The 27,189-nt window shown below is 43.7% G+C and overlaps 2 protein-coding genes across 5 annotated transcripts in view; both read left to right on the forward strand.

Annotated features, from left to right (window-relative positions):
- The window catches only part of LOC134527720 (endo-polygalacturonase-like), a 155,467-nt gene extending 141,147 nt beyond the window's left edge, over positions 1–14,320 (forward strand). For 2 of the 3 annotated variants that reach the window (XM_063360637.1, XM_063360635.1), the window contains exon 2: positions 12,629–14,320. In XM_063360637.1, coding sequence (XP_063216707.1) covers positions 12,641–13,891 — 1,251 coding nt within the window. In that variant the 5' untranslated portion in view covers positions 12,629–12,640 and the 3' untranslated portion in view covers positions 13,892–14,320. Of the gene's footprint in view, positions 1–4,850; positions 4,866–12,628 lie in introns of those variants that run through there. The other variant, XM_063360636.1, reaches the window with a different exon arrangement.
- The window catches only part of LOC134527719 (uncharacterized), a 260,507-nt gene that overhangs the window by 49,119 nt on the left and 184,199 nt on the right, over positions 1–27,189 (forward strand). The window contains exon 2 of one of the 2 annotated variants that reach the window (XM_063360633.1): positions 25,812–25,899. In XM_063360633.1, the coding sequence (XP_063216703.1) occupies positions 25,834–25,899 (66 nt within the window). In that variant the 5' untranslated portion in view covers positions 25,812–25,833. Of the gene's footprint in view, positions 1–24,980; positions 25,900–27,189 lie in introns of those variants that run through there. The other variant, XM_063360632.1, reaches the window with a different exon arrangement.

A 27,189-nucleotide genomic window follows, 5' to 3' on the forward strand; every position in this document is an offset into this window, starting at 1 on the left:
GCAGGTCACAACTTCATCTGCTGATGGCTCCGACTCAGTATCATGATCACTCTCAGTTACATGGTTTTATTCATTAGAATCACATTCTTCAGGGTCAACAATGTCTGAAGTATCATCTTCCACTTCCTCTGCAAACCACTTCATCCAAACATTAGGATCAGAAGAGGTTTCTACTCTTCGTTTCTTTGATGCATCCATCATTAAAAAAACATCATTGTGTCAGAAAAAAAGATAAATAGATGGTTTATTATGGTACACATTTATATATATTGAAGTTAAACACTACTTCTAAATGAAAAGAAAGAAAAACAATACATTAAAAAAATTCACTTACCAAACCTACTGTTGCATGCATAGGCGCATGGGGGACAGGTGTCAACCAGCACACATTCACGTCTTTTCTGCACGTGATTATAAGCCCAACTGCCAAGCAACCGCTAGAATCCATACTTCTAGGAAGGTACTGGGAAGGGGAAGGTCCAGAAAAAAATAATAACAGGAAGTGCTTGCCAGCAAAGTTGACTGGGTGACACCTGTCAACCACGCGCCCACTCCAGGGTTTAAAGAAATAACACATTTTCTTTAAAGAAATAACATATACTTTTTCAGGTCTCTACTTATGACAGATTTTTCACAAAGGATTTGAAGTTAGATGCTAACAGCTAAGTTATCTGAACAAAGAATGTATATACCAGAATATTAATTTCAATATTTTGAATATTACTATGTACTGTCGTCGCCCAGGTTTTTCCCCAGGAACAGTGCAGCTGCCCGGCTGCTCGTGGTAGAGGGGGTTCAGGCCTCGTGGCCTCCGGGGAACATCAACCTGGTGCCCGAAATGACTAATACCAAATTCAACGATCGACTCATGATTTATTAGCCCACTAACACGGAATACTTGGGGCTGGCCCCGTTCCTGCCTGCGTCCGTCTGGGGTGAAGCCCGGCTCCGTGGGCTGTGCCACGCTGTTCCGTACCGCACCGAAAGTCCGTGCGACGCTGGCACTGACACGATAACTATTAACTTCCCGATGTTCAGGATAGGTTTTAAGTCTCTGTAGGTTGCAAGCCTTCTCCCGCGTCTAAATCGTGACCGCTTGTTAGGCAACCGCGCCACGAGAATCTCCCGCGATTCACGCGACTCTCCGCGACTACTCCTCGGGGCCGTCTGCCCAGCGACTACTCCGCGACTACTCCTCGGGGCCGTCTGCCCAGCGACTGCTCCGCGACTACTCCTCGGGGCCGTCTGCCCAGCGACTGTGCGACTACTCGCGACAGTCTCCCTCGCGACTGACTCGACTGAGCGCTCCGCGCGTGGCGCTTCCCCTCCCGGCGCGTCTCTCCCTCCCCTCGACATCTCCCACGGAGCACATGACGTTTCGCAGGCAGGGCGGGACCTCAGTCGCCCGGTGTACAAACACAACAATACCCTTCAAAAATATAAAAGATTACAGTCCGCTGAAAAAAAAACAACACACACTGGTATATCATTATGCCTAACTGGCAGGAGAGGCGTTGCCTCGTCATAACGGCCTGTAGGGAGCTAGGTAGGCACTAGGGTCGACGTCAAATGCCCCCCCTCCCACGAGGCCGCTATGCGCGGCAACGTCTCTCAGTTAGGTATCACTCGACGCACTTGGGGATAATTCAAACACTGTGTGGTCACACTGGGGGTCAACTTCGCACTGCTCCCAGGAGGGTAACAGGCTCATCACGCTGCACCTGGGTATGGGTACGTCGCGGCGCACTGGCATGGTCAGAGTGGGGCACACGTAATCTTTCAGATATTCAGGGGCCCTGCGGGTCCTGGAGGGACGAGATGGTGTAGCGGGTTTGCTTACTACGAGCGCGGCGGGGCCTGCCTGAGGGGGAAAATCTGCGTGCGGACTCGCCTTAGGTGTGGATGCAGCCTGTGGAAACAGGTCGAACAGGGTGGGGGTCGGGTCATCCGAACGGCACTCATCCCCGGTCCACTGCATCTGTTGGCGCAGGCGGCGCTCCTCCTCGTCCCCTGTGTTCGCCTCAACATCTGTTCCCAGACACTCAGAAATGTCGCAACCGCACCCAGAGATTTGGCGGGGAAGGCCCTGCTCCTCACTGACCCCCTCCCCTTCATCATCCGACTCTGGTTCCGTGACAATTTCCCGTGACCCGTCCCGGTACGCCTGCCGCCCCGTGTCAAGGGCGGGCCACCCCTTCCAACCCCTCTCCAGAGAGTCCAACGTTGTATCCAGGTACTGCCACAGCTCCCGGCTATAAGGCCACTCCTCTGCCTCCTCCCCTTCAGCCCTGCCTGGTGTCCTGTCTCCCGCAGCCGGGGAAGTCACGTCTCGTGTCTCGTCATCCGGGATCACGTCCTCTGTCACGTCTGTTGGCCTTGTCTCCAGTATGTCCGTGGACATTGGTGCTGGAGTGATGTCTGTGGGAGTAACGTCTGGCACATTTTCCCTTGCCTCCCCCGGGGCCTGGGGGCCTATCGGACCACGTGGCTCTGACGTCCGGGACGCTCCCTGGGGCGTGTTCGCCGGCAATGCTGGCGGCCAATCCGGACTCCCGGGCTGCTCTGTGTCCGTTTCCACGTCCGTTGCACGTCTGAGGTCGTCCCTATGAATTTTGGTACGCCCTCCATTGGGCGTCCGTACTATGTACGACGTTGGTCCTGCCTGACGTAGAATGGGCCGGGGCCCCGCCCATTTTGGCGCTAACCCAGCGCAGAACTTTTTGACTCCGGATGACTGGTGGTGTTGGCGCACAAACACCTGCTCCCCCGGCGCTAGCACGGGCGGTGGCCTATCCGTCTGTGGCGTGTGCTTGCGGAGGTAGGTTTCCTGATGTTGCCTTGCCTGCTCCCGTTTCTCCGACAGCTCTGCCCGCAGCGACTCGCCCCACTCCCCTGCTGTAGCGGCCGCCGCCACGCGGCACTCGCCTGGCAGCGCCAAGTTCTGCCCCTGGACTAGTTCTGCCGGTGTGTACCCCGTAACCGCATTCGTCCTTCGTCTCAGACTGTACAGGAGAGCCGGAATATGCAAGTCCCACTTGCTGTGGTCCTCGCCCAACCGGAGACGGAGCTGCGCCTTAATTTCCTGGTTCCGTCTCTCGGTTGGGTTGGCCCTTGGGTGGTATGTGGGGGTAGTATGATGGTCCACCCCCCATCTTCGACATGCCTGCTTCCATCTCGCACCCGTGAACTGGCATCCATTATCACTCAAAACTACTGCCGGGTATCCAAACCGGGGAAAAACCTCCCCGTCCAACAGGGCGATTAGTGTACCCGAACGGACGTTGGAGACAGGGTAGGCCTCCACCCACCTGGTGAACAAGTCTGTGACTACCACGAGGAACCTCCTTCCCTTGCTGCTCCGAGGATAAGGACCCATGATGTCTAGCGCTATGGTGTGGAAGGGGTGTTGGGGCCGCCTCGGTCTCTGCTGCTCCTCACCATCTGTCCTCCTTGCCTTGCAGTGTTGACAGCGGAGACAATTCCTCACATACTCCCGGACGTCCCGGGCCACCCCCGGCCAGTGAAACGTGGTGCGCAGCGCCTCCGCCGTCTGCTCTGCGCCGGGGTGACCCGCGAGCCGGTGGTCATGGAAGTAGGCGAGGATGGCGGATCGGGCTCCCTCCGGGGCGTAAATTCGCCATGACTCCATATCCCCAGGTGCCCTACTCTGCAGGACCCCGTCTACCACCCTCCGATACGGTGTCACCTGGGCGCCACACGCCTCGACAGCGGCCCTGGCGGCGGCGTCTCCCAGCTGTACCTGCTGGACAGCATTGATGAGGTCGGCTAGTGTGTCTACAGACTCGCGACCGAGTCTCTGGGGCTGGTGAGTCACAGCGTACAGGGCGGCACGCCCGGACGACTCCCCTATAGCTGAGGAGTGACCCTGTGGAGGAAGCAGGTCCTCCCAGGATCCTCCGTCCTCGTAGACGTTTGCCGGGTCAGGGTGCCGGGAAAGCTCGTCCGCGAGCTGGTTCGCTTTCCCCGGCACATGCTCGACTTGGAAGGCATAGTTCTGTAGCGTCATGGCCCACCTGGTAAATTTAGACTTGCGGCCCTGCATCGTGTTTAGCCATTTGAGGCATTGACTGTCTGTCCTAAGGGTGAACTCTTTGCCCTCGAGGTAGTGCCGGTAGCGACTAACCGCCCACACTACCGCCAAGCATTCCTGCTCATTTACGTCATAGTTCCTCGCGGCCGGCCCGAATTTGGAGCTGGCATATTCCAACACTCTCCGCTCGCCGTCGGGGCCGACCTGGTATAGCACCGCCCCCATACCCACCTTGCTGGCATCCGTCTGCAGGTACAGGGGCTCCCCTGGTGCCATACGGGCGAGGACATGACTTCCCCGGAACAGGCGCTTGACGGCCTCCAGGGCGCAGTCTGCCTCGGCTGTCCACCTGTACTTTGTCTTGGGCGAGAGCAAGTCGGTGATAGAAGCAGTCACCGTCGCGAAATCCGGAACGAAGGAGCGTAGCCAATTTAAGAGGCCCATTAAGTGCTGCAACTCCTTCCTCGTGCGTGGTGCTGACTTAGTTTCTATGAGGTCTAAGTGCTTCGGTAGAGGTCGGCAACCCGCGGCATCCACAATATGCCCCAGGTATTCGAGCTCCGCCGCCCCGATGTGACACTTATGTGGTGCGCAGGTGAGGCCGTGCCTGGCCAACCGTTCGAGGACCAAAGCAAGATGTCGTGCATGGTCCTCCCACGATCTGGACCAGACGATCACGTCGTCCAGGTAGGCCGTGACGAATTCGCCCACGAACCCATCCAGGACGCGGACCATCATGGTCTGAAACGTCGTGGGGGCGTCCATCAGCCCGAACAGCATGGCGCAGAACTGGAATCGGCGACCATCCGGGGCGGTAAAGGCTGTTTTGGGGCGGTCCTCGGGTTTGACAGGGACCTGCCAGTACCCGCTCTTTAAGTCTAGTGATGTGAAAATAATGGCGTCCCCCAATCCCGCTAGGGAATCTGCAATGTTTATGAGGGGTGGGGGTGCAGGGATTGTTACTGAGTTCACTGGCTTAAAGTTCACACAAAAACGAAGAGACCCATCCTTCTTGCTTGCCATAACCACTTGACTATTGTATGGGGACTCGCTCGGCTCGATCACCCCGTCCCTGAGCATTTCTGTAATCTGTTTCTGTATGGCTCCCCGCTCGACTGGTCCAAAACCGCGGGGCTTTACAAAAATAGGTTGGTGGGGCCTGGTAGGTATAGAATGTTCTGCCATTGTCGTGCGCCTTAGCATGTCCGTGGCTGCGAAGACTTGGGGGTGCTGTGACAACATGTTCTCGAACAAGGTGACGTACTCAGGGGGCACGTCATTGGCAATGTCCGCCAGTCGGACTAGGTTGGCTGGCGGGGCGGGAACTGCTTGACCCACGCCGTACACCGTGCGACGGCCCCGTCGACCCACGTGCAGCCTACCTTGTCTGATGTCAATGGTGGCGTCCTCCTGGACCAACCAGGGTAGGCCCAGGATCAGGTCATCTCGGAGTCCTTTGACGACCAGGGCGCTCGTCTGACTACACTGGTCACGTATGCCGATGGTTACCTGGGCGCGCCCAGAGGTGGGCGCGCTGGTCCCCTCGGTGGCCAGTAGGATGGTCCCCTCGTACTGCTCCAGTTCCCCCTCCGGCACCAGGTGGGCAGCGACGTACGAGTGGCTCGCCGCCGTGTCCACCAGAGCATGGACGGGGTGCCCGTTCAGGAGCACCGGGACTCGGAGCAGAGCAGCCTCGTCTTCCCCCAGCCGTCCCAGGCAGACAGGTGCGGCCCAGTTCGCTGTGGGGGCTGCCGGGGCGACTGGCGGCCGGGTGGGTTCGGCCGCGCCGGCCGATGACGTGATGCCGGCGACTGCTGGTATCGGCCCGCCGCTGACGTCTGGTGGTGCCAGCTGTGTTGGTACACCCTGATGTGCTGCGGATGACGTCGCGACCTCTGATGACGTTTGCCGGTTCGTCCTGTTCCCCGTGAATCTGGCTGAAGATTCCTGTCGGCGACCCCCCTCTCTGTCCGCCGACAGTGACTGATTCGTGATCGTCGGGCGGGTGCGTTGGGGACAGTGGCCGACTAAATCGCTGCCCCCTACTGGAAGTTTCCAGGCCGGCGTCCCTCGGCCTCCATCTTCCGCCACACTTGTTCCCGTGTCGGACAGTCCACGTGCCAGTGGTATTGCTCAGAGGTGCAATATTGACACCGCGGTGGCCTGCTGCCACTCGCCCTTCTGTCCGCATACCGCCCGTCCCGCCTGGCTGCTTGTTCCGGTCTAGCCTCGAGTTGCGGTCTTGAGTGACGTGGGGGAGACTGGGCCCCATAGGGCACCAAGGCCATAGCGTCCCCTGGCGCCACCTGTCCCTGAACACGAGTCTCGCGCCTCGGGCGCAACGGCGTCCTCTCCTCCCGGTTGGCACGCAAGTCGCCTTCCACCTCCCTTGCCCGCTCGACAAACTCGGACAGCTCCAAATCGGTCGCGCCCCGCATGAATGGTCTCAAGTCCGGTGACAGCTGCTCGCAGATGAGTGGAAGGATCTCGCTCGTCGGCCTCACAGTGTCCAAACGGCGATAGAGTCGCATTTTCATGTGCACAAATGCCTCGACGCTTTCACTGTCCGCCTGCGTCGTGCAGTACAGCTGCCGATGACAGCTGGCCCGCGCCTGTGGCCCGTTGAAGCGCCTCTCGAATGTCCGCACAAACTCCTCCCATCCTGTGAGGTAATCGCCGGTGTCCGTCCACCAGGTTCGTGCACGGCCCCGTAGCTGCCCGCTGACCTTGGGCACCCAACTGTCCCTCGGCACACTCGCCAATCTGTCCCGGCATGCGGCTAGGAAGGCCCGCGGACATTCGTGTAATTCTCCCGAAAACTCCGGCAACACGACGGCGACCTCTGTCACTCGCATCACTATAGGTGAATGTCCGTGATTCTGTCCGTCACTCTCCCGCGTCACTCCCGGATTCCCTGTCTTGTTCCACGGACAGGTGCACACTTCACTGTCCTCCGTTTTTACGCCGCCCAGTTTCGCGGTAAAAACTAGCCCGCACCACGCGCACCTATCTCCCCCTTCCATCTTTGTTGCGTCGGAGTCCATGCCGCCACTGCGTCCCTCCGACCCGGCTGAACCGGCAGGTCCGTCCATTATCGCTCGCGCGATAAGCTTTGTAAGCGAATAGGCGCCGACACTCAACACCGCCGTGCGACACTTCACTCGCAGCTCGCTATCTCGCCGCGCGATCTGATCCCTGCGTGAGACGCGACGTGCTATCGTCCACAGCTCGCTATCTCGCCGCGCGATCTGATCCCGGCGTGAGACGCGACGTGCTTTCGCCCGCTGTCGCGCCGCACTGGCGCGCCTGCTTCCGCTCCCCGTGCCTCTTGCTTCCCTGCGTACTTTCACGGCCCGTCCTACGACTCGGCACGTCACTGAAATTACTCACTACTGTTCGTTGCCCTGTGTAAAGTTCGTAGCCCCACGTTGGGCGCCACTTGTCGTCGCCCAGGTTTTTCCCCAGGAACAGTGCAGCTGCCCGGCTGCTCGTGGTAGAGGGGGTTCAGGCCTCGTGGCCTCCGGGGAACATCAACCTGGTGCCCGAAATGACTAATACCAAATTCAACGATCGAATCATGATTTATTAGCCCACTAACACGGAATACTTGGGGCTGGCCCCGTTCCTGCCTGCGTCCGTCTGGGGTGAAGCCCGGCTCCGTGGGCTGTGCCACGCTGTTCCGTACCACACCGAAAGTCCGTGCGACGCTGGCACTGACACGATAACTATTAACTTCCCGATGTTCAGGATAGGTTTTAAGTCTCTGTAGGTTGCAAGCCTTCTCCCGCGTCTCAATCGTGACCGCTTGTTAGGCAACCGCGCCACGAGAATCTCCCGCGATTCACGCGACTCTCTGCGACTACTCCTCGGGGCCGCCTGCCCAGCGACTACTCCGCGACTACTCCTCGGGGCCGTCTGCCCAGCGACTACTCCGCGACTACTCCTCGGGGCCGTCTGCCCAGCGACTGTGCGACTACTCGCGACCGTGTCTCCCTCGCGACTGACTCGACTGAGCGCTCCGCGCGCGGCGCTTCCCCTCCCGGCGCGTCTCTCCCTCCCCTCGACGTCTCCCACGGAGCACATGACGTTTCGCAGGCAGGGCGGGACCTCAGTCGCCCGGTGTACAAACACAACAATACCCTTCAAAAATATAAAAGATTACAGTCCGCTGAAAAAAAAAACAACACACACTGGTATATCATTATGCCTAACTGGCAGGAGAGGCGTTGCCTCGTCATAACGGCCTGTAGGGAGCTAGGTAGGCACTTGGGTCGACGTCAGTACCTACTCTTTTAAATTATTTATGAAAATTTTGTACAATGTTTAATATTGGTATACTCACAAGTATTGTAATTCTGAGTTAGTTAATGGTATGTGTGGAACCCTTTTTACAGAATTGGCTGAATTGGTTCTACATTTGGTGGTAAAATTTTTGTTGCACTTGCACAAAAGTATTCAAAAAATATTTTGTGATGGATTTGTTATTATTTTTTTTATTTAAAAAAATGTAAAAGCATGTAATAAAAATTGTTACAAGTTTTACAAACATTGGTGGTTATAAATATTATAGTGCCAAAATTTTAACCCATCAGATAATATGTTTGTACTAGTTTATTAAAGCAACTATATTTGAAATTTGAACAGTTACAATATACAAAAAAAAAATATTTAGTATGTGCAGCCCCCAAAATACAATTAAAATATTGCCATTAAAAATTCAAGTTAATTACAAAAATTAATTTTTAATTATTTTTTTATTTGAATAAGGCATTTTTTTCCCTGTATGAGACTATTATAGAAAAACGGGTTGAATAGGAACATTTTCTAACTTCTAATGTCAAATTGGGGCAGAAAAATATTTTTTTCCAATTAATCATTCAATCTAGCAACTTGAGTCTCATATTTTTCTTTTAGGATAAATCAAGAAAATATTAAAAATATTTCATGGCCAGAAATTTTTAATTAATTTTTTTTTGTGGTGTTCCAAATCACCCCACAGAAAGAGGTGAATCGGAACACTCATTACAATCCATTTTTGTTTCTATTTCAACATTTGAAGGATCAATTGGATCAATTTATAATACAAACGGGTGAATAGGAACATATATTTATCATCAATGCAAATGTATATTAGTACTAACAATTAAATTTTTCATCAAACGCATATTTTCATCTTGAAAATGGTAAAATTCTCTCTGAATTCATTACAAAATAAGGCCATCCATGTCACTCTTAAAACTTACCATATTTTTAAATCTATAAGATGTTTGGATGCCATCAGTAAGCTCTAATGCTTGTACAACATCTTGAGGAAACAAAAACGCATCCTCATCTGTTTCACAAAATCCCTTTGGTCCAGGGATCTTTTTGTAAAAACACCTGCATAGCTATCATTTTCAGCTTACAGAACTCTGCTGGCATAGTCTGCTTGTGAACTTTTCCCCCCTCATATCTTAATGGCAATGAAGTCGCCTGGAGAAAATGTCTCTGATACTATTTCAGGGTCTTCTGAAATTACAAAATCTGTCTTCTCAGAATGTGTAGAGAATCTAAACTCATCACTTTCTTGGAGAGAATAATCAAATTCGTTTTTTATGGTTAAGTATGTTCGATTCAACTTAGCGTTTTATTATTGCTGTTTTTTTTTCTGTGAGTTAACGGCATGCTTGGGTTTACTCTGAAATCCTGAGGGCCCTGGCAGAGGATCTGCTGTCTCTGGCTCATCGAGGTCCATCTCTCAACACTTATCCCAGGTGTTACATTAATTTTACTTTTTTTTTATTGGGCATATTCTGTCTTACGGACTGTAAGAGTTCTTTAAAAGATTTCATCCATTACTTTTACAGGCACAGAAGATGCAATAATAATTGCTATGCCTTCATTCCAACTATTGTCTCTACTATTTACAGCTAGGCAACATTTTCAGGACTTCATTACAGCACAACGTCACAATGCCACACTTTATGAAACCGGACTGAACATTTTCCACCTTGAGTGTGTCAAAAAGGTTTCTCAGTAAGGATGTAAATTTATCTTTAAGCACAGATACCTTACTTCTTCAACTTCCCTTTTTCCATTCCTTCAAAATGTTGTGCCAAGAAATCTTCATGGGCCTGAAGAAGTGGTTGTGCATCAGGCAGAAAAATGAACGTGATATTTTTTTCATTACAGAGTTTTATAACTTTCACTGATCAATGTGATGCCAAATTATCCCCCATGAGTAATTTAGGTCCCTCAAAATTCTTGAAGAAGTGATTCGACCCATTCCTGGAAACAAAACTGTTGAACCACCCTGACTTGGTGTGGTTGTACCTTGAGTTTTTCGGTTTTCCTTTCCTTCAGCTATCATAGAGTTACACCATATATGAGGGTTAAATAATTCTTTCTCCCGCTGTGGTAAACATTACTCTGTTACCTTTGGAAAACTGATAACCCTTTCTGAATATTTATAACCACATCTGAAGATTAGTTTTCGTTTACCTGGATCGTCGCAGAGGTTTGTCGCATCATGATTGATCTTACCAGAAGGAACATCCTACAATTGATTTTGAAGCTCATCAACGTATAATTTTTTTAAATCTCTGGTGACCTTTTTATATTTTGGCACTTTTGAACAGACAGAAGCTCTTTGTGGTGCTTTAAAAGTGAAGCTACAAAATCAAGGCCAGTTGTGTTGTCTTTGAATTAATGCACTGCTTCCCTTCCACTCAAGAAAATATTAAGTAGTAACATGAGAGTTAGTGAGTCGACAGGATACCCCCCAGTCTCTACATACACATTGCTTCTTCTGCTGTCAATGTCGTCTGCCTTCTCTTTTTTTTTATTGTTACTTCAATTTTTAAAATCTCCGTGTAACCTAATAATAGATATGTTTTGCTTTTCAGAACATTTTCTTAAACTCATTCCATTATTTAAGTCCTCAATAGCCTTTTTTATAGTTTCAGGCATGTTTTACTTTTTGATGCTCACATTTGCATATTTTTGAGGCATCACCATCATTATATTTTATGTTATATTCCTTCATTATATTATATTCCCTCAGGATTTCAGATCAAACCCAAGCATGCCGTTAACTCACAGAAAAAAAAATATTTTATTGCCCAAGTATTCACTTCATTCTTCCTAATTTATTTACACTCTGCAAATGAAAGTCTGAATTTATGTTTATGAAAGACCAGGTTTCTTGTTACTGGAGCCTTATGTATTTTGTATTTCAATTCATTACCTAAAAATTATAACTTTATGGATGTAAAAAATTACAAACACAACCTACGGGGTGAATTAGAACACATTCCGAATCACCCTGCAAATATCAAAATCTTGATACCACAACAAAAATAAATAATTGCATGAATAGTTTCACCAAAAAGTTACATATAATATAATAAAGTGTTGTAAAGGACTAGAAATATTCTACATATATATATATATAAATATCAAGCCGATGATGATGATGACGATGACAAGATGATTATAATAGTAATAATAAGTTTTAACTTGAATGGAGAAGTTTTGGAGAGGTTAAAATTTGATTTTTTTTGTCTCCCCTGGTTTCAACTCTAGTAAAGAAAAAGATTATGTTGCCAAAAACATAAAACATAATTCCCCATATTAACATATAAACAAACTTAAAAAAAAGGAAACAAAAATTGTATTGTGCAGTAGATAATAGGGAAATATTTTTTTGTTTTTCCAAAGTTTTGTTACTATTCTCCCTGTTTTACTGTATTTATAATACAAAAAAACAACGTAAATAAAAGGCAACTAAATTTATCATAATATTGTGTGCCGAAAGGCTTAAGACAATATTTCCAGTGATATTTTGGGCTCTCAAACCATTTTGATGATGATTTGTCGCTTCGTAATCTGTGTGTCATTGCTGATGAGAGGATATTTATTTGTTTGTCTTTCATTTAGTCTTTGACCAGTTAAATCTTTCATGTGATCAATAGGCACTTTATCAGATATTATTTACATTTCTGCAAACATTTCCTTGTGTATATACAGTTTAAATTTCAATTCTCTCTTACATTTTATCATTTCAGTCTACTTTTTTTATTTACACATGTAAGTTGTTGTGCTGCCGTAGACCTTGCCGAAGTATTCACTTCATTCTTCCTAATTTATTTACACTCTGCAAAAGAAAGTATAGTTTTATGTTTATGAAATACCAGGTTTTTTGTTACAAGAGTCCTTATGTATTTTGTAACTCAATCATAATGTACTAAAGGGATTAGTACTGATACTTGACATATGCTCAAATCTAATACTTTCAACCCTTCAATTTTTTTCAGCACAACAAAAATGAAATGCGTTGGGATGATTACATCTTTATTTTTGTTTTCCTATAACATACAGTTTGATCATTTTAATAGTATTTATTATTATACATTATTACTTTGATTAGTTTTTTAATCATGTAAATTACTTTAGTTTTAAGTAAAATAAATAACATTTTAAAGGCTGTTCCTGACATACATAAATAATTTTTATGTGACAGATATGCTTTGAGTGTTGGCGTCACGTACAACGGTCTATTGATCGTCCCTGCATGGACTTTTTTTTATCTAATTTCAGGGCAGATAAATCATGCTGAAGATGGAGATACGTTATTCCTTCTGCTGTATGACAGTAGCAGTTATTCTGCTCCTGCTGCATGCTGGGGGCGCGAGAGACCTGCGCACTGTCACGGAGCCCAAGACTCCACAGAGCTGCACCACGCTGAAGGCAGGCAGCGGAGACCAAACCCAGGCCATCCAGAAGGCTCTCAACTCCTGCGCCAAGAGCAAAGCCGTCCAGCTGTCGTCCGGCACCTTCCTTTCCGGTCCGCTGACCATCCCGTCGGGCGTCAGCCTGCTGGTGGACAGCGGCGCGACATTGAAGGCCATTCCGAACCCGAGCTTGTATGACCTGGGGAAGAAGACGTGTGGCACACTAGACAAGGAAGGCGTCGGCTGCAAGCCTTTCATAACCATTCACGGCGCGACCGGCAGCGGGATCTACGGCAAGGGCACTATCGACGGTCAGGGCGGTGAGATGATGACTGGCAAGAGCGAGTCTTGGTGGAAGCTGGCCACGAGCGCCAAGAATAAGAACGAGTTCCAGAACAACCCCCGGCTGATACAGGTCAACGATTCCGCAGACATAACCCTCTACCAGATTACCTTGAAGAACTCTCCGTTCTACCATGTGTCAACGAGCAACATCAACGGCCTGACCGTGTGGGGTATCACCATCGACACGCCATCCACGGCACGCAACACGGACGGTGTCGACCCAATGGGTTCTCAGAATGTCACTATCGCCCATTGCACCATCAGCACAGGCGACGACAACGTGGCCATCAAGGCGATGATCTCGCCTTCGAGACACATCTCCGTGCTAAACAATCACTTTGGCTCGGGTCACGGGATGTCCATAGGCAGTGAGATCACATACGGGGCCAGCGACGTGACGGTGTCGGGGCTGACTCTGGACGGCACCACCAACGGTCTGCGCATCAAGAGCAACACCTTCCGAGGCGGTGTGGTCACCCGCGTGTCCTACACCAATGTTTGCATGCTCGACGTGAAGCACCCCATCATGGTGGACATGGAGTATGGCAAGGTGACCGGCAGCCTCACGCCCGAGTTCCACAACATCTCCTTCACCAACGTGAAGGTGCTGACCAAGGGAACCTTTACGTTTGACGGCTTGAGCGACTCCAAGCCCGTTGAAGCCACCTTGAAGGACGTGCACATCAAGAAAGGCTCCAAGTGGATAACCAACCACGCCAAGATCACGGGATCCTGGGAGGAGGATGCTGCCGGCACTGCTTGTGGAAACGCTGGGAACTCATAGTTCATGCATTTGCCATTGGATGCCTAAAGGAAAACAAATGAGGCGATCACAAGCAAAGTGGGAAAAGTGAATAAAGAATAGTTTTTGAGAACAAGTCTTAAAGCCTCCTAAAATAATAAATATTTTGTTAAAGTAGTTTACAAAAACTTGCCTCATGGCAGCACACATTTAGAGTACTCTCTGTTTGGGACCAAACAGTTTCCCTTTGCTTACAAAAATGTTCATGTTAACATTGAATTAACAATAATATCTATATTCTGTCACTTACACCCCTTTGCTTCTAACTACCTCAAATGTTCTGTTATAGTAAACATAATAAATTTAAAAGAACCAAATCTTTTTATGATAACATGCCATTAATAATGTAATTTTTTTTATTATTAGCAATTCCATTTTGTAATGGTATTCACCAGTAAAGTTTATTGAAAATACTTGTGTTTTTATTTCTTGTTTATAGTAAACACTATTATCAGTTTTAACTTCTTATACTATTGGTTTATATCTTATAACTCTTGACTACAGGCATAAATATAAAAATGTAAATTTATAAATATGTTCTTCTACAAATTTGTTTTTAATGGTTTTTCCTCTGAACTACCTTGACCTTCTTTTACAGCATTAATTTGTTGTCATTTTTTCTATTATTTTTTATATGAACTGTTAAGCTTTTGTTTTTAAACCTAGCCTCAAAATAATAATTGAAAATTGGCTTACTTAGGTTTCACTTAAATATTCAAATTAAAAAAATATATAATATTTGCATTATTTCCATTCCTGGAAACCTTATTATGCACCCATTTAAGAACAATGTTGCCATCCTGGCTAAAGGGATGGTTTGTGCCAGCTAGTCAATGCACTCGTACTGGCTGTAGGGTGGTGTTACCTAGACTTCCGGAAATGAGATATGTACTTTATTTGTAATTTACATTTGAAACAAATTTTTAAGACCAATATTTTCATTATTATTACTATAATAATCTTATAAAAAATTGGAGCGACATTTCGACTCTTGCACTTAGATTTTAATTTTTTACATTTTAATAATGCTTTTTAAAAAAGGTTTTTAGGCTATTTTTATATGTTACTTACCTTTGTTTCATGATTTCTTAATTATGTGTAGAAAAGTTTTTTTTTGGTATTCTTAATAAGTATTATGTTAGTTGCTATTAAGACATTAGGCATAAACTGCTTCTTTACATTTACTTATTTTGAAATAGCTTACATTTATAATGTTACATCAATAGCAAATTACTTTTATATAATTAGTTCACTACTAGATCAGACTAAAAGATAAGTCCTTAAACTGTGATTGGTTCACATTTAAAAATGACAGATATTGAACAGAAGCAATCCCAAATTATGTAGTGATCGTAAAATATCAGTTAGTACCATTTTTTTTACGCTACTAGACTACTTGATGGAATAAGTTTTATCAAGAAAATTCTCAAAGAAATTTGTGCATGAATTGAGCAACACAGACTCTCATGGTCGCACAGAAACATAAACAATAATTTTTATTAGAGGTCATAAGGAGAGCCAAGAATAAAATTTACCATGAAAATAATACTGTAATTGAATCTTAACAAATTTAATGAAATGAAATGGCAGATGAAACTTGGATATTTTCTAAGCTTTCTGAGCAAGAAAGGGTTGAAAGTAAAGCGTTGCACTCTTGGCACATTCATCAGTCGGTAACAACACCATGAATGGGGCTTGCACAGTTAATTACAAGTTTCCACCCCCGTGTGCCCCTGCGTGGTGGCGGGGTGGAATACCACCACAGCCGACCTGTGCTTGTTGTAAGAGGCGACTATATGGAATGCTTTCAGGTCTGAAATTTTTGGAGACCTGTCATTTAACTGTTACTGTTTTGTTTCTTCTTTCTGGTGATCTTCCTTTTATCTGACCAGATCCCAACTCACCTTCTATGATATCATCTGAGTTCACGGCGTGTTCTTTATGAGAGTCTGTCCTCACCAATGAGTGATGCCACAAAGTTGTGCAACCAACTTATCACTTTGTGCCTTTAAGCATAAAAATCATGTAATTAATTTGTTGGTAAAGAGTTTGGTGGCCTTCTGTAAGTTCGGGTCCGTTTCTCGGGTTAATATAATTTAAATTAAATTAAATTAACTTAAACAATGTTTGTGGGATTCTAAAAAGAACACATAGCACTTAAAAGAGAAGATAAAAGTTTCTAATATCAAATGATAATTTTATAACAAGAACGAGGCACTGTGACTAATCCAACCTTTTGCTGCAGTTAGTGGGTTTAGTGGTGCTCTCTTCAAGCAAGCACATTTCACTGTACCGCTCATTGGTTTCTTGGCACAATTTAATTTTTTTGTTTTTAATTTGATAGTATTTAGAGGGCCAGATTTACTGTACCCTCTCAACATAAACTGTATGGAGTCATGTTAGACTGTGTCCCAGAGGTTCAGCCCAATGCACTACGATCTCATGCTGAGATAGCTGTCCGATTCCATTTTCTCTCGCCCAGCTCGGCATTATATTAGAGCCCAGCGCACATTGTCACAGACGGCGGTATAGTATCGGCTGGGCTCTGCGATGTTGGTCAGATGCACAGCTCTTGTTGTAGTGCTTCTGGAACACACCTGGTGTGGTGTGTGTGTCTGCGTGGCACAGCAAAAGCACACCCCCGCTCCCTGCACCCACTTGGTTTTTGCTCTCTCTCTGAGAACTTGTGGAAAGAGATAACCTAGCCCCTTCTCCTCTCTCTAGCCCCCTCTTCCCGGGTGATCCCTCCATGCTCACGCGTCTCAGACGCAAGCTGCCCTCTTGCGCGATCTATAGACCCTCTGTAGTAGAAAGTATTATGCAACTCCTCTTCCCGTTAGGGAGCAGCTTCTCCCAGAGCCCCCACGTATAGGCTCCACGCACGACTGCTGCATCCCGAAGCGCTATCTACTGGCGCCTGGGTAAACGTTTAGTAGGATCATGCCAAAGTTTTGTTTTGTTTGTGCCCCTACCACCTGGGGCCACTCAGGAAGCAGTTACTCCTCCCTATGTCTTGTAGCTTCGCCCACATTTCTGTTATCTACTCCACCCTCCCATTTTGAAACCCTCTGGACACCTTAACTAGGTGCCTCTTCCAGCCCTGGTCAGGAGTCGTCGGGCAAACTCCCTCTGGATCACATGTGGAATCGCCTCCAGCTCATCTTGCGATAGAGAATTTCCATCTGCTACGTGAAATGTAGTCTTGCAATAAAAGGGGTTATTCCGTCTTCTCATCTACTTGTAGTGTATTAGTTTGTAGTTCAGTCTACTACTTCCGCATCTCCATTCCCGCAGACTGCTTCTCCGATTGATTACATACCACCAAACTTCTTCACATTCTAGTGAGTGGTACCTACAACTCTGCTTCTTTTGAGGCTTTTTCAAGCCTTTTTTGACTCCTAGCTTCTACCCTTTTACCCTAACCTCTTTTACCACTGTGGGAACATTTGTAGAGTAGAAAAGCTAAATTATCTAAGTGCCAAGAATTTTTTTAATAAAAGGCAAAAATATGAATATTAATGAAGATAATGTGAAAAGCATTTATATATTTAATAATGACAATGTTACATAACATGTGTAAAAGTGCATGACAACAAATTATTGACTTAAAATGAACACAAAACCTTAAGAAAATATTGCAAACATAGCACATTTGGAAATGATCTAAGTGTCAATAGAAGTGTACTCCTAAATGCACTATGTCCAGAGGGACGTCGAAAGTTAGGCACTTATGATTTGTCGGTAACACTGCCGGTTTTCTTCGTCGATAAATTCCAACATTGCACGAAGATCGTTCTTTTTTTTTTATCAGTCAGTGGATTAACACTAGGTAACCCCTCAATTTGCGCTGACACAATGTCACCCACAGTGATTCCTTTCTTCAGCACTCTGCATGTCTCCCATTCCAACATGTCACTGAAGCTGTTCCTCTTGTACTAAACCAGGATTGTCTTTGGTCACTTTAAGGCACGAAACTTTAGTAATGTCTAGCTTCGAGGCATCAATATAGCTTGATGAAGCTTTATTGAATTAAAAAAAAACCCGTCGGTCATATCCAGTACCTGGAACGGTCTGGAAGGTCTCGCTGAAGTTATAACACTTTGAACATGTTCAACAGTCTGCATTTTGCAACGTTTTGCACGCTTCTCAATGATAGCAAAATCTCTATCCGAGGAAGAGAAACTGTGGCCAGAAAGGAGGAACTTGTGTTCATTGCTGTCTAAAAAACCTGAAGCAACGAGAAAAATGTACACATAAAGCAGCATTCTGTTTTTGATCTGCCCTGCGCAGTTGTCACTCCAAATAGTCTGGTCGCCAAACCACCAAATTTAGCATTACCTGGAAATGTTGGAGGACAAAGATGTTTTGGCTGATTCTTATTCGGTTTTTTCCGCTGATTATGAATCTGCCGGGTGCCACATTGTCACCCTTGGGTAATCGCCGCCATTTTGAAAAAATGGCCCCCGAAAACACTTTTTTGATCATATTTAATTAACCGTTGGTCTTACGTAAATTTCTGTAGTTAGATGAAATGAAGATCGTAAAATTCTTCACAAAATGATGTGTTCAATATTTTTGATAAACTTTACGGTTTTATCGCAATGAGAGAAATAATGTTGCAATTTAAACATTTTTTCTTTTATTCGACCTGAAATACTAAAATAATGTCCCAAGCTGTTAAGTCTTCTCATTTTATTCTTATATATTATTTTGGAAATGATATCTAGAAAAATGTTTTAGCAAATTACAATTTGAACATTGTTTATTATGCTATTATGAACACACTACCACATTCGCCTATATTTAATTAAATGTCATCGAAACTACATTTAAATAACCAAAATTTCCCTCAATGAAAACCAGCGAGCTGGTGCAAGGATAAGCTCGTTGGACTCACATTAGGGAGGACCCGGGTTTGTTACCCGAGTTTAGTCATCCTGATTTCAGTTTTTTTATTTTTTCCCGAAATCACTCCAGGCGAATGCTGGGATGGATTCCTTAACAAAGACCATTTCCAATTACTTGCGTTATAGTCTTGTGTACATTATCCAAATGTCAAATTTATCAAGAGCCATCTTAAAAACGATGATGGGAAATTGCAATTTTGTCATGCGACATCAAAAAGGGCTTTGGAATGGAATGTGGTCGGACATGTTTATAGAAACAACCTTCATGCAGTATGGAAAAGGACCAGGAGGACTAATAGGGATAACAACGCAGCCTAAAACAATTAATACTTGAGCTCTCAGCCTCCATACAAGTAGCAAATTGGTGAAAGATCTTTGTGATTTAAATGACAAAAGTGTAACACTTAACGCGAATCATCACAAGAAGAAAGTAAATCTAGAATAAAGTCGGATATGGAAGATCGACAGAAAATACACGATAAACTACAAACATGCATTAATCCTCTGAATCCAAATGAACATCCAAATAGACTAGTTAACATTGTAACTGGTTCAATTTCAACGGAAAAGGTGAATTTGAAGAATGCTATCGAATTAGGTAGTCTTGGATTAACAGATTTTAAAAAATCATTACCAGGCGGATTTCATGCACCTTTGAAACAAACAGTGGTTACGATGCAAACCATGAAAAGCAGTGTAAAAGTTGGTGATACATTTGTATTTGATACTGCTCTGATATACAGCCGAGTCAGTGCCTTAGTCTTATTACGTCATCTATCGATTGACAAAGTTTTGTGTTACGAGCTCGCGCCAATTCCAAGCAGTAAAAAGTGTGCTAAAAAAAACTGGCTTCCATGGCTCTTTCAAGATTGATACATTCTCCCGACGTAACAGTCATCGATGGGTGTGCTATACTTTGGGTCGTCCACTGTTCATCTTCAGGCACTGTATTTGATCTAGCTAATAATGTTTATAAGTATGTGATACAGTTAATTGTACAAAGTGATGTGTATATTGTATTTGATAGGTATTTTGATTACAGCATAAAGTCTGCAACCAGACAATCAAGAAAGAAAGGAGTCCGTAGAAATTTCCAGCTTCACTTGACTATGATTCTTCCTCCAAAGAACGTTATTCGAAACAATACCAAAAATAAAGTCCAAGTGATTGGCCTAGTTTTCCAGGTACTAATGGCAAATTGTAAAGATTCAAAACCAAGCCATAAATTGGTTGTAACGAGTGGAGATCCAGCACCAGTCAAAATAATGGAAGGCCTTATTACGCCAGAGGTCTATTTAAAATCAACTCATGAAGAAGCTGCTGTAATAATGGTGCATCAATTAATCAACGTTGTAAAGTCGACCAATGAGAAGAGAAGAATCGTAGTTTCTGATGACACAGATGTGTTCTTACTCATCTGTTACTACTACCAAAAATTGAATATGACATGCGAAGTCAACCAGACATCTACAAGCCATGAGAGAAAAACAATTGACATAGGAGCTACAGTTGCAACCATATACCAATAGTTTCTAAAATATGCGCTCATGCGATATCAGAATGCGATAGTGTTTCTTATCTGTATGGCTTGGGTAAGGCCACCATTCTCAGACAAGTGAAGTCAGACGAGTTTAGAGAACTTGGGCAAAGTAGAATCTAAAATGGAGGACATTGTAAAAGAGGCAACCAAACTAATAGCTGTATGCTATGGAGCCAGAAATGTGACGACAATGTCCGAAGCTCGCGTTGTGGTGTGGTCAAAAAGAACTGGGAGTGCTAGGAACGTTGCTCCACCTCTAAGATCACTACCTCCTACAACGGAGGCTTTCGTTGAGAATGTAAAACGGTCTCATCTGCAAGTCATGCACTGGTATTCAGCTGAAGATCCAGATCCTCCTGACATAGACCCCACAAACTATGGTTGGGCAAGAGATGACACAATGAAGAGCCTGAAGCCTGTTGCATTGCCTGAAGAGGTTGCAGTTGCTCCAGCAGACATCCTGAATGTTATCAAATGCAATTGTAGTTCAGAGAAACCTTGCTCTTCCATCAGATGTACTTGTGCCGGAAAATTGCCATGTACATTATTTTGTGCTGTGGCAAAGAGTGTTTCAACCTCCATACTAGAAATTTAAATGAACACAATAAAGAGGAGGATATAACATTCAAATACTGTGACATCTAAATGCTCCGAGGAACGGTATATCATTTTTATAAAAATAACCATGTGTTATTGTTTGTTACACACTTTAAAATATAAACTTTTATTCATATGATACGTGTGTAAATTACAAACTAACCTATTATAACAACCATTTATATTATGACAATTAATTTTTGAGGGAAAATATTTTTTATTTAAATGTAGTTTCGATGACATGTAATTAAATATAGGCGAATGTGTCAGTGTGATAATAATAAGCATAATAAACAATGTTAAAATTGTAATTTGCTAAAACATTTTTCTGGATATCATTTACAACATAATATGTAAGAATAAAACGGGAAGACTTAACAGCTTGGGACATTATTCTAGTATTTCATGTCGAATAAAAGATAAAAAAAGTTTAAATTGCATTATTAATTTCTCTCATTGCGATAAAACCGTAAAGTTGATCAAAAATATTGAACACATCATTTTTGTGAAGAATTTTACGATCTTCATTTCATCTAACTACAGAAATTTACGTAAGACCAACGGTTAATTAAATATGACCATAAAAGTGTTTTTGGGCGCCATTTTTTCAAAATGGCGGCGATTGCCCAAGGGTGTCAAAGTGGCACCCGGCAGATTCGTAATCAGCGGAAAAAACTGAATAAGAATCAGCCAAAACATCTTTGTCCTCCAACATTTCCAGGTATAATAGGTTGGCGACCAGACTAAAATGCAAAGATGCCGTTTATATGATGCAAGTAGTCCGGAATTTATAGCTTGCAACAGACACGATGCCATCTGGTTCCCACCTCGGCCAGACTGCCCTTCGTGCCACACGCACATTATTGCATCTGAAGTATCAGTTATGTGAATTCCGAAGTTGTAGCAGGATAGTTGGCGACTATAGTACATGATGGTGTGTGTCAGCTTCTGGAGTGGAAAAATCTTTTGCAAATCCATTGTAATTGTGCATGTATCACTGTCTGGTAAAGCGCTGCGTGTGCTATCATCTTTCATAGTCTTGAAAGCCTGTTCTGCTTTCCTGTGATGTAGTTCGAGATCGATTTTGGCCTGGTGTACTTCAGCGTTGTCCCTATTCTTTGTTTTCATGTGAAGTAAATCACAGTATTTACACATGTCCACTCGAGGTCTTTTGAACGACAAAATGGGAAAATCTCTTAAAAAACACTCCGATAAAACTTGTAATTCACACTACTGTCCGGGTGTTTTACTTTAAAGGCTTCAAAGAGCCTATTCACATTCAGCTCAGGGTTCAAGTACCGTTTTTCGGATTTTTTTTACGGTTGTAATGGCTTTCGTCTCTTGGGAAACTGTTAACATGGGTTTTAACCATCTCCCTGTCACGAACTGTGTACTTGAATGTTTTAACACCGCCACGTTTATCTTTGAAGACAGGTAACTGTACACTGCCTTCTGCTTTCCGAGGGATCACCGTAACTGCCATGACGACGTCTCTGCGCAGGAACAATGTTGATGAGTCCAAAAAGGTAGCTTCCTTGTTCGTTATGCTTCAAATTATGGAATGATTCGGACAGTTTGATCTTTATGTGCTTTATCTCCTTACAGCTGTACTTGCATTTACAATTCACCTGAAACAAACAAATGGAAATAATTATTGCAGTATCAAAAAAATGTGTTTTCCAAATAAATTTGATTGACCCAAAATGGATTAGGTTCACAGTAGTTTTTACGTTAAAAAATTAGTCTTGTTTGGGTTGTCTCTGATGACTAAAAATTAATTTTAAGACTGGTAACATAATAAATAATTCATGTGATAAAATCCCTGAATGTTACCACTAGACTAGTTCTTTTAGTTAAACATGCTTACTAAATAATGAAAATAAAATCAGACACGTAAATTAACATTGAATACTAACCTCATTCGTTGGCATTCGTTTCGATTTTTTCCCTCTACAGCACTTTTTTTTAGCGCATGATGTCCATCCACACATTTACCTGTTTTCTGCGCATGTGAACCTGTATGACTTTCTTTCATCACCACTAAAAGCAGGCGATTTATTAATGTCTGAAACATCATTTTCATCCTCCATTCTAAGCGTTCATACACGTCACATACAAAGAAAATGGTGTGTATACGTTCTCCCAGCATGTGGCACTTGATCAATTAGCGCTGCAAGGGCCCGCGGACATACAGGTTGTGCCATCTGTTGTCGCTCGTAAAAACTATTTGAAACACGACTGGCACTTACATCCAATGGCAGTACATTGGCGCGGGCACGTAGATTATTTTGCTGTACAAAACTCAATTTCGTATATTTTGGCACTTAGATCAATTAGCTTTACCACTCTACATTTGTTTCACAGTTGGGTTCCAGTGATGGGTAGGAACCACTAGCCCCACACTGAGTACTGATTTCGAGCTCAACTTTTCGGGGAGCAATTTACATTCAGCCCACTACCTCTTCTGGACCGCCTCTTCTTCCTCCACTTCGCGCTCAGAGGCAGAAAGTTTCAAACCAAAATTGTAAGAAATTTGTATTACAGTGTAAGTTCTACATAATGTATTCACGGACTTTTCTACCATAGTGACAAGAACAAAATTTATATGGGAGAGACTAAACTAAAATAAAACTAAAATAAATATAATTTTATTCTAATTTGAGATACTATTCAGAATTGTTATGATTACCAAGATGTCATTAATAGAATTATTAGTTAAATTTAAAGATTAAGATCAATGTAAAGCTACTAGGAAGGGAGATTTGGCCAGCTACTTATAGTTCCATGTTTGTCTAGCTATTGTTCTGCAAAGATAATGTAAATTTCAAGTAGCCATTACCATATTATAATATCATGTACTAACGATAACCAAAATAAACATCACTACTGCTTTCTCAAAAAAGAGAGACAAAATAAATATTAAAGCAATGACAGATCAGTAACCAAATTCTATTTTTGTTATTTTTTAATTTTCTCTAAATAAAACCACTGTTACACTCAACTTGTTTTTGAGTGTAAATACTAAATTTTGAATACTCAACTCCGAGGTTCCACCTCTGATTTAATTTTTTTCTTAAGTAACCATTAACCGGTATGTTTCCAGGCCCTTGTTGTATCATAAAACTTTTATTTACACGTGTGTACACATGACGCTGGCAGAAGGTTTGAAATGTGGAGTTGGCAGGTGGAAGAGGCAGAGGCTGATGGAGAGTTACATCGGCTTACAGGAGGGGCGTAGTCCCTGGTTTTCATCAGTGCAATGAAACTACAAATGCAATATCATCACCTACATTCATTGAAATAGCAACGTACGCAATAAATACCATACAAAATGAAAAAACAAGAGAATCTCAATGTTAGATACACACATGCCTTGTTAGTATTATAATAGTATGAACAGAATTTAAAAATGGTCTCCAGTTATTTAAAAATTAATTTAAACATTATATTTTAATGGGCCTGTCAAATGTTACAATAGTTTTGAATTTCTCAATAACTCTGCCATTGAACAGTGTTTACAAACTGCTGCTCATCGTAGGAAAGCACAATAGTTTGAACTCGTTGCTGTGTCACTGTTGATCTTAATTTGATTTTAACATGCCACTGTGTAAAAAATCCTCTTTCACAAAAGTAGCTGCGTACAGTAATACAGTAAATTTAACCAGCAGTTTGTAGAAGGTTCTATAAGTTTTATGAAGGCCATTTTCTTAAAACCATATGAGCGATTTTATACTGCGCAGTCTCGTTCATGCTCTACTTTTATATTCACTCCACATTTGGATGTCCACTCCGCATTTGGATGTACACTCCCCATTTGGATGTACACTCCCAATTTGGATGTACACTCCCCATTTGGAGTTCGCCCTACATTTAGACATTCGCCCTACATTTGGACGACATTCGCTCTACATTTGGACGACATTCGCCCTACATTTGGATGACATTCGCCCTACATTTGGATGACATTCGCCCTACATTTGGACGACATTCGCCCTACATTTGGACATTCGCCCTACATTTGGACATTCGCCCTACATTTGGACATTCGCCCTACATTTGGACATTCGCCCTACATTTGGACATTCACTCATAATTTGAACATTCCCTCTTATCTGGTTGTTACTTACATTTTCACACTATTCTGCTTTCTCAAATCTCAAGGTGCATATTTGTTAGTGTTTACATTATTTCGGAATTCTGTATCCTCTTTTTGTTGCACAAATAAACTGTAGGACTGGCGTCCTCAGACTCATAATTTATAATATATGGTGACTGCTCATTTTGTGCAAAAAACACGTAAACATTGTTTGAAGTAGTCAGTGTTGCTGATTTTTAATGATAATGTGTACTATAGTCAATACTAGTTGAATTTTTGTATGGTTGTACTAGACTTGTATGCTAATAATCATGCTGGAAAAAATATTTACTTGTATTACTTGCCCTACTTCTCATATTATCTCGCTTACCCATGCACAATGTCTAGAAACACATTTGCTGTCTTCAGTAACACAAAGATGTAGTGAATGGCAAACCCATTTTTGAAAACAGCTGTACCAGGACACTTTTCTTAGAGTGACTCATTACTGAATTCTGCATACTCTTCATTACATTTCATTGGTCAGATTAAAATCTTATTAAGTAGTCAATGGTTATATTTCTTTAGTGATTACACTTTTACTCCCAATTTTTACAAGTGGCAACTTCGTTACGAGATTTTTTATAGTCAACATTATTTATAAACTGTGAATAAAATTAGTGTTCTTTGAAATTTCTACCTGTCAAAATTAATCTTATTATTGTCTTTAGCTCATGTTGTGATATTGAAAATAATGCTGTATGTTTGCAATTATGGTTGCAGGTCAGAAAAGGAATGATCCACAATGGCTCTTACAAGTAAAACTGGACTTCTCGAGGGTGTTAAGAAGGAGGTCACACAATATATCAAGGTAATTCATATCGCCTTTCCTCCTTTGTGTTTTTTTTTTGTATGTGCATGCTTCAACCAAAACATTTTGCAATAAGTTTTATCTTATTTTTGATAAAAATTAATGCATTCAGATAACAGGCAAAAATAACAATAAAACCCGCGATTGCTCTTGAGAGTTACGGAAATACCTGTATATTTTATTCTCTTCAGGACAGAAGGATCTTTCTGCAGATGAACTAGTGGTCGGAATCGTCAACACCAAACAAATAAGTTTCTCTGCTTCGGGAAGAGTTTCGTGCAAATCATTCAAGTACAAATATTTATGTAACTCGGCTACGCTGTTCTTGTGAAATTCTTTTGAAGAATAAACCACGGAAAGTTCGCTTCTCAGTCTGGCAAAATCGAAGAATTGTCCATAAGAAAATTTTAAGGACTGGAATAGTTTTTCGGGAAATGATCGTGAATAAACAGAAAACTCAATGAAATTGAGCAAACCAATGAAGAAGAGACTGCCAATATCACCAAATTTTGACTTATTTTTTCTTTAATTGTGTCTATGATTTCAAAATATAATCGTCTGTAACAAGTATTCTTGTCATCCGAAATGTTATCTATCCCTTCTTTTTTTGGGCTGACTATCTTCTGTCAAGCTACCAAATTATCCTCAATTTTGCACCAGAAATCATCCAAACTGTCACGTAGTTTCTCAAGATATTGCTGAAATTGTTCTACCCTTTCAATGGATTTTTAACACCACATAAAATAAAAAAAATTCTAAACCTTGTTCCTGATGCGTTTATAATATCTTGCACTTTAACCACGTTTCAATTATTGATAATCGCTGTACGTTACATGATTAAAACAAGACATCTGTTGACAGGCCAGTCATGGCGCTAACATCGTCGTAGAGGAGAGTTTCCCCTTACCCCGCTTCGATAAGCAGTGTCTGAATTTCCAGTCGGCTGATAGTGGCTGCAAGCAGGAAGCTATCTGCTTACAGCATGCACGGCTGGGTTGTCAACTTACAGGCGGATGGTAACGGAATGCCCAGCTGAGCGGACCTCCGCCCTCCCTCTGGCACACACATTCGTGGGAGGGGGTGACGGTCTGGCCAATAAGAGCTCACAGCTGCCTGTATTCAAGAGAAGTGCTTACAGAGGGTTGTCCACGACGGGGAAACTAGCCATTTTTCGCGCTGCCGTAGAGGGGAGAGGGCGAGTAGGCAGCTCGGCCGGCTTCAGTCAGCCTGTACGGATGACGTGCGGTTAGGAAGGGGTGTCCACTGTCTAACAATTACAAACAGCGAGTC

The sequence above is a fragment of the Bacillus rossius genome, chromosome 1, assembly GCF_032445375.1.
Source record: "Bacillus rossius redtenbacheri isolate Brsri chromosome 1, Brsri_v3, whole genome shotgun sequence".
In the NCBI taxonomy this organism is placed as follows: Eukaryota; Metazoa; Arthropoda; class Insecta; order Phasmatodea; family Bacillidae; genus Bacillus; species Bacillus rossius.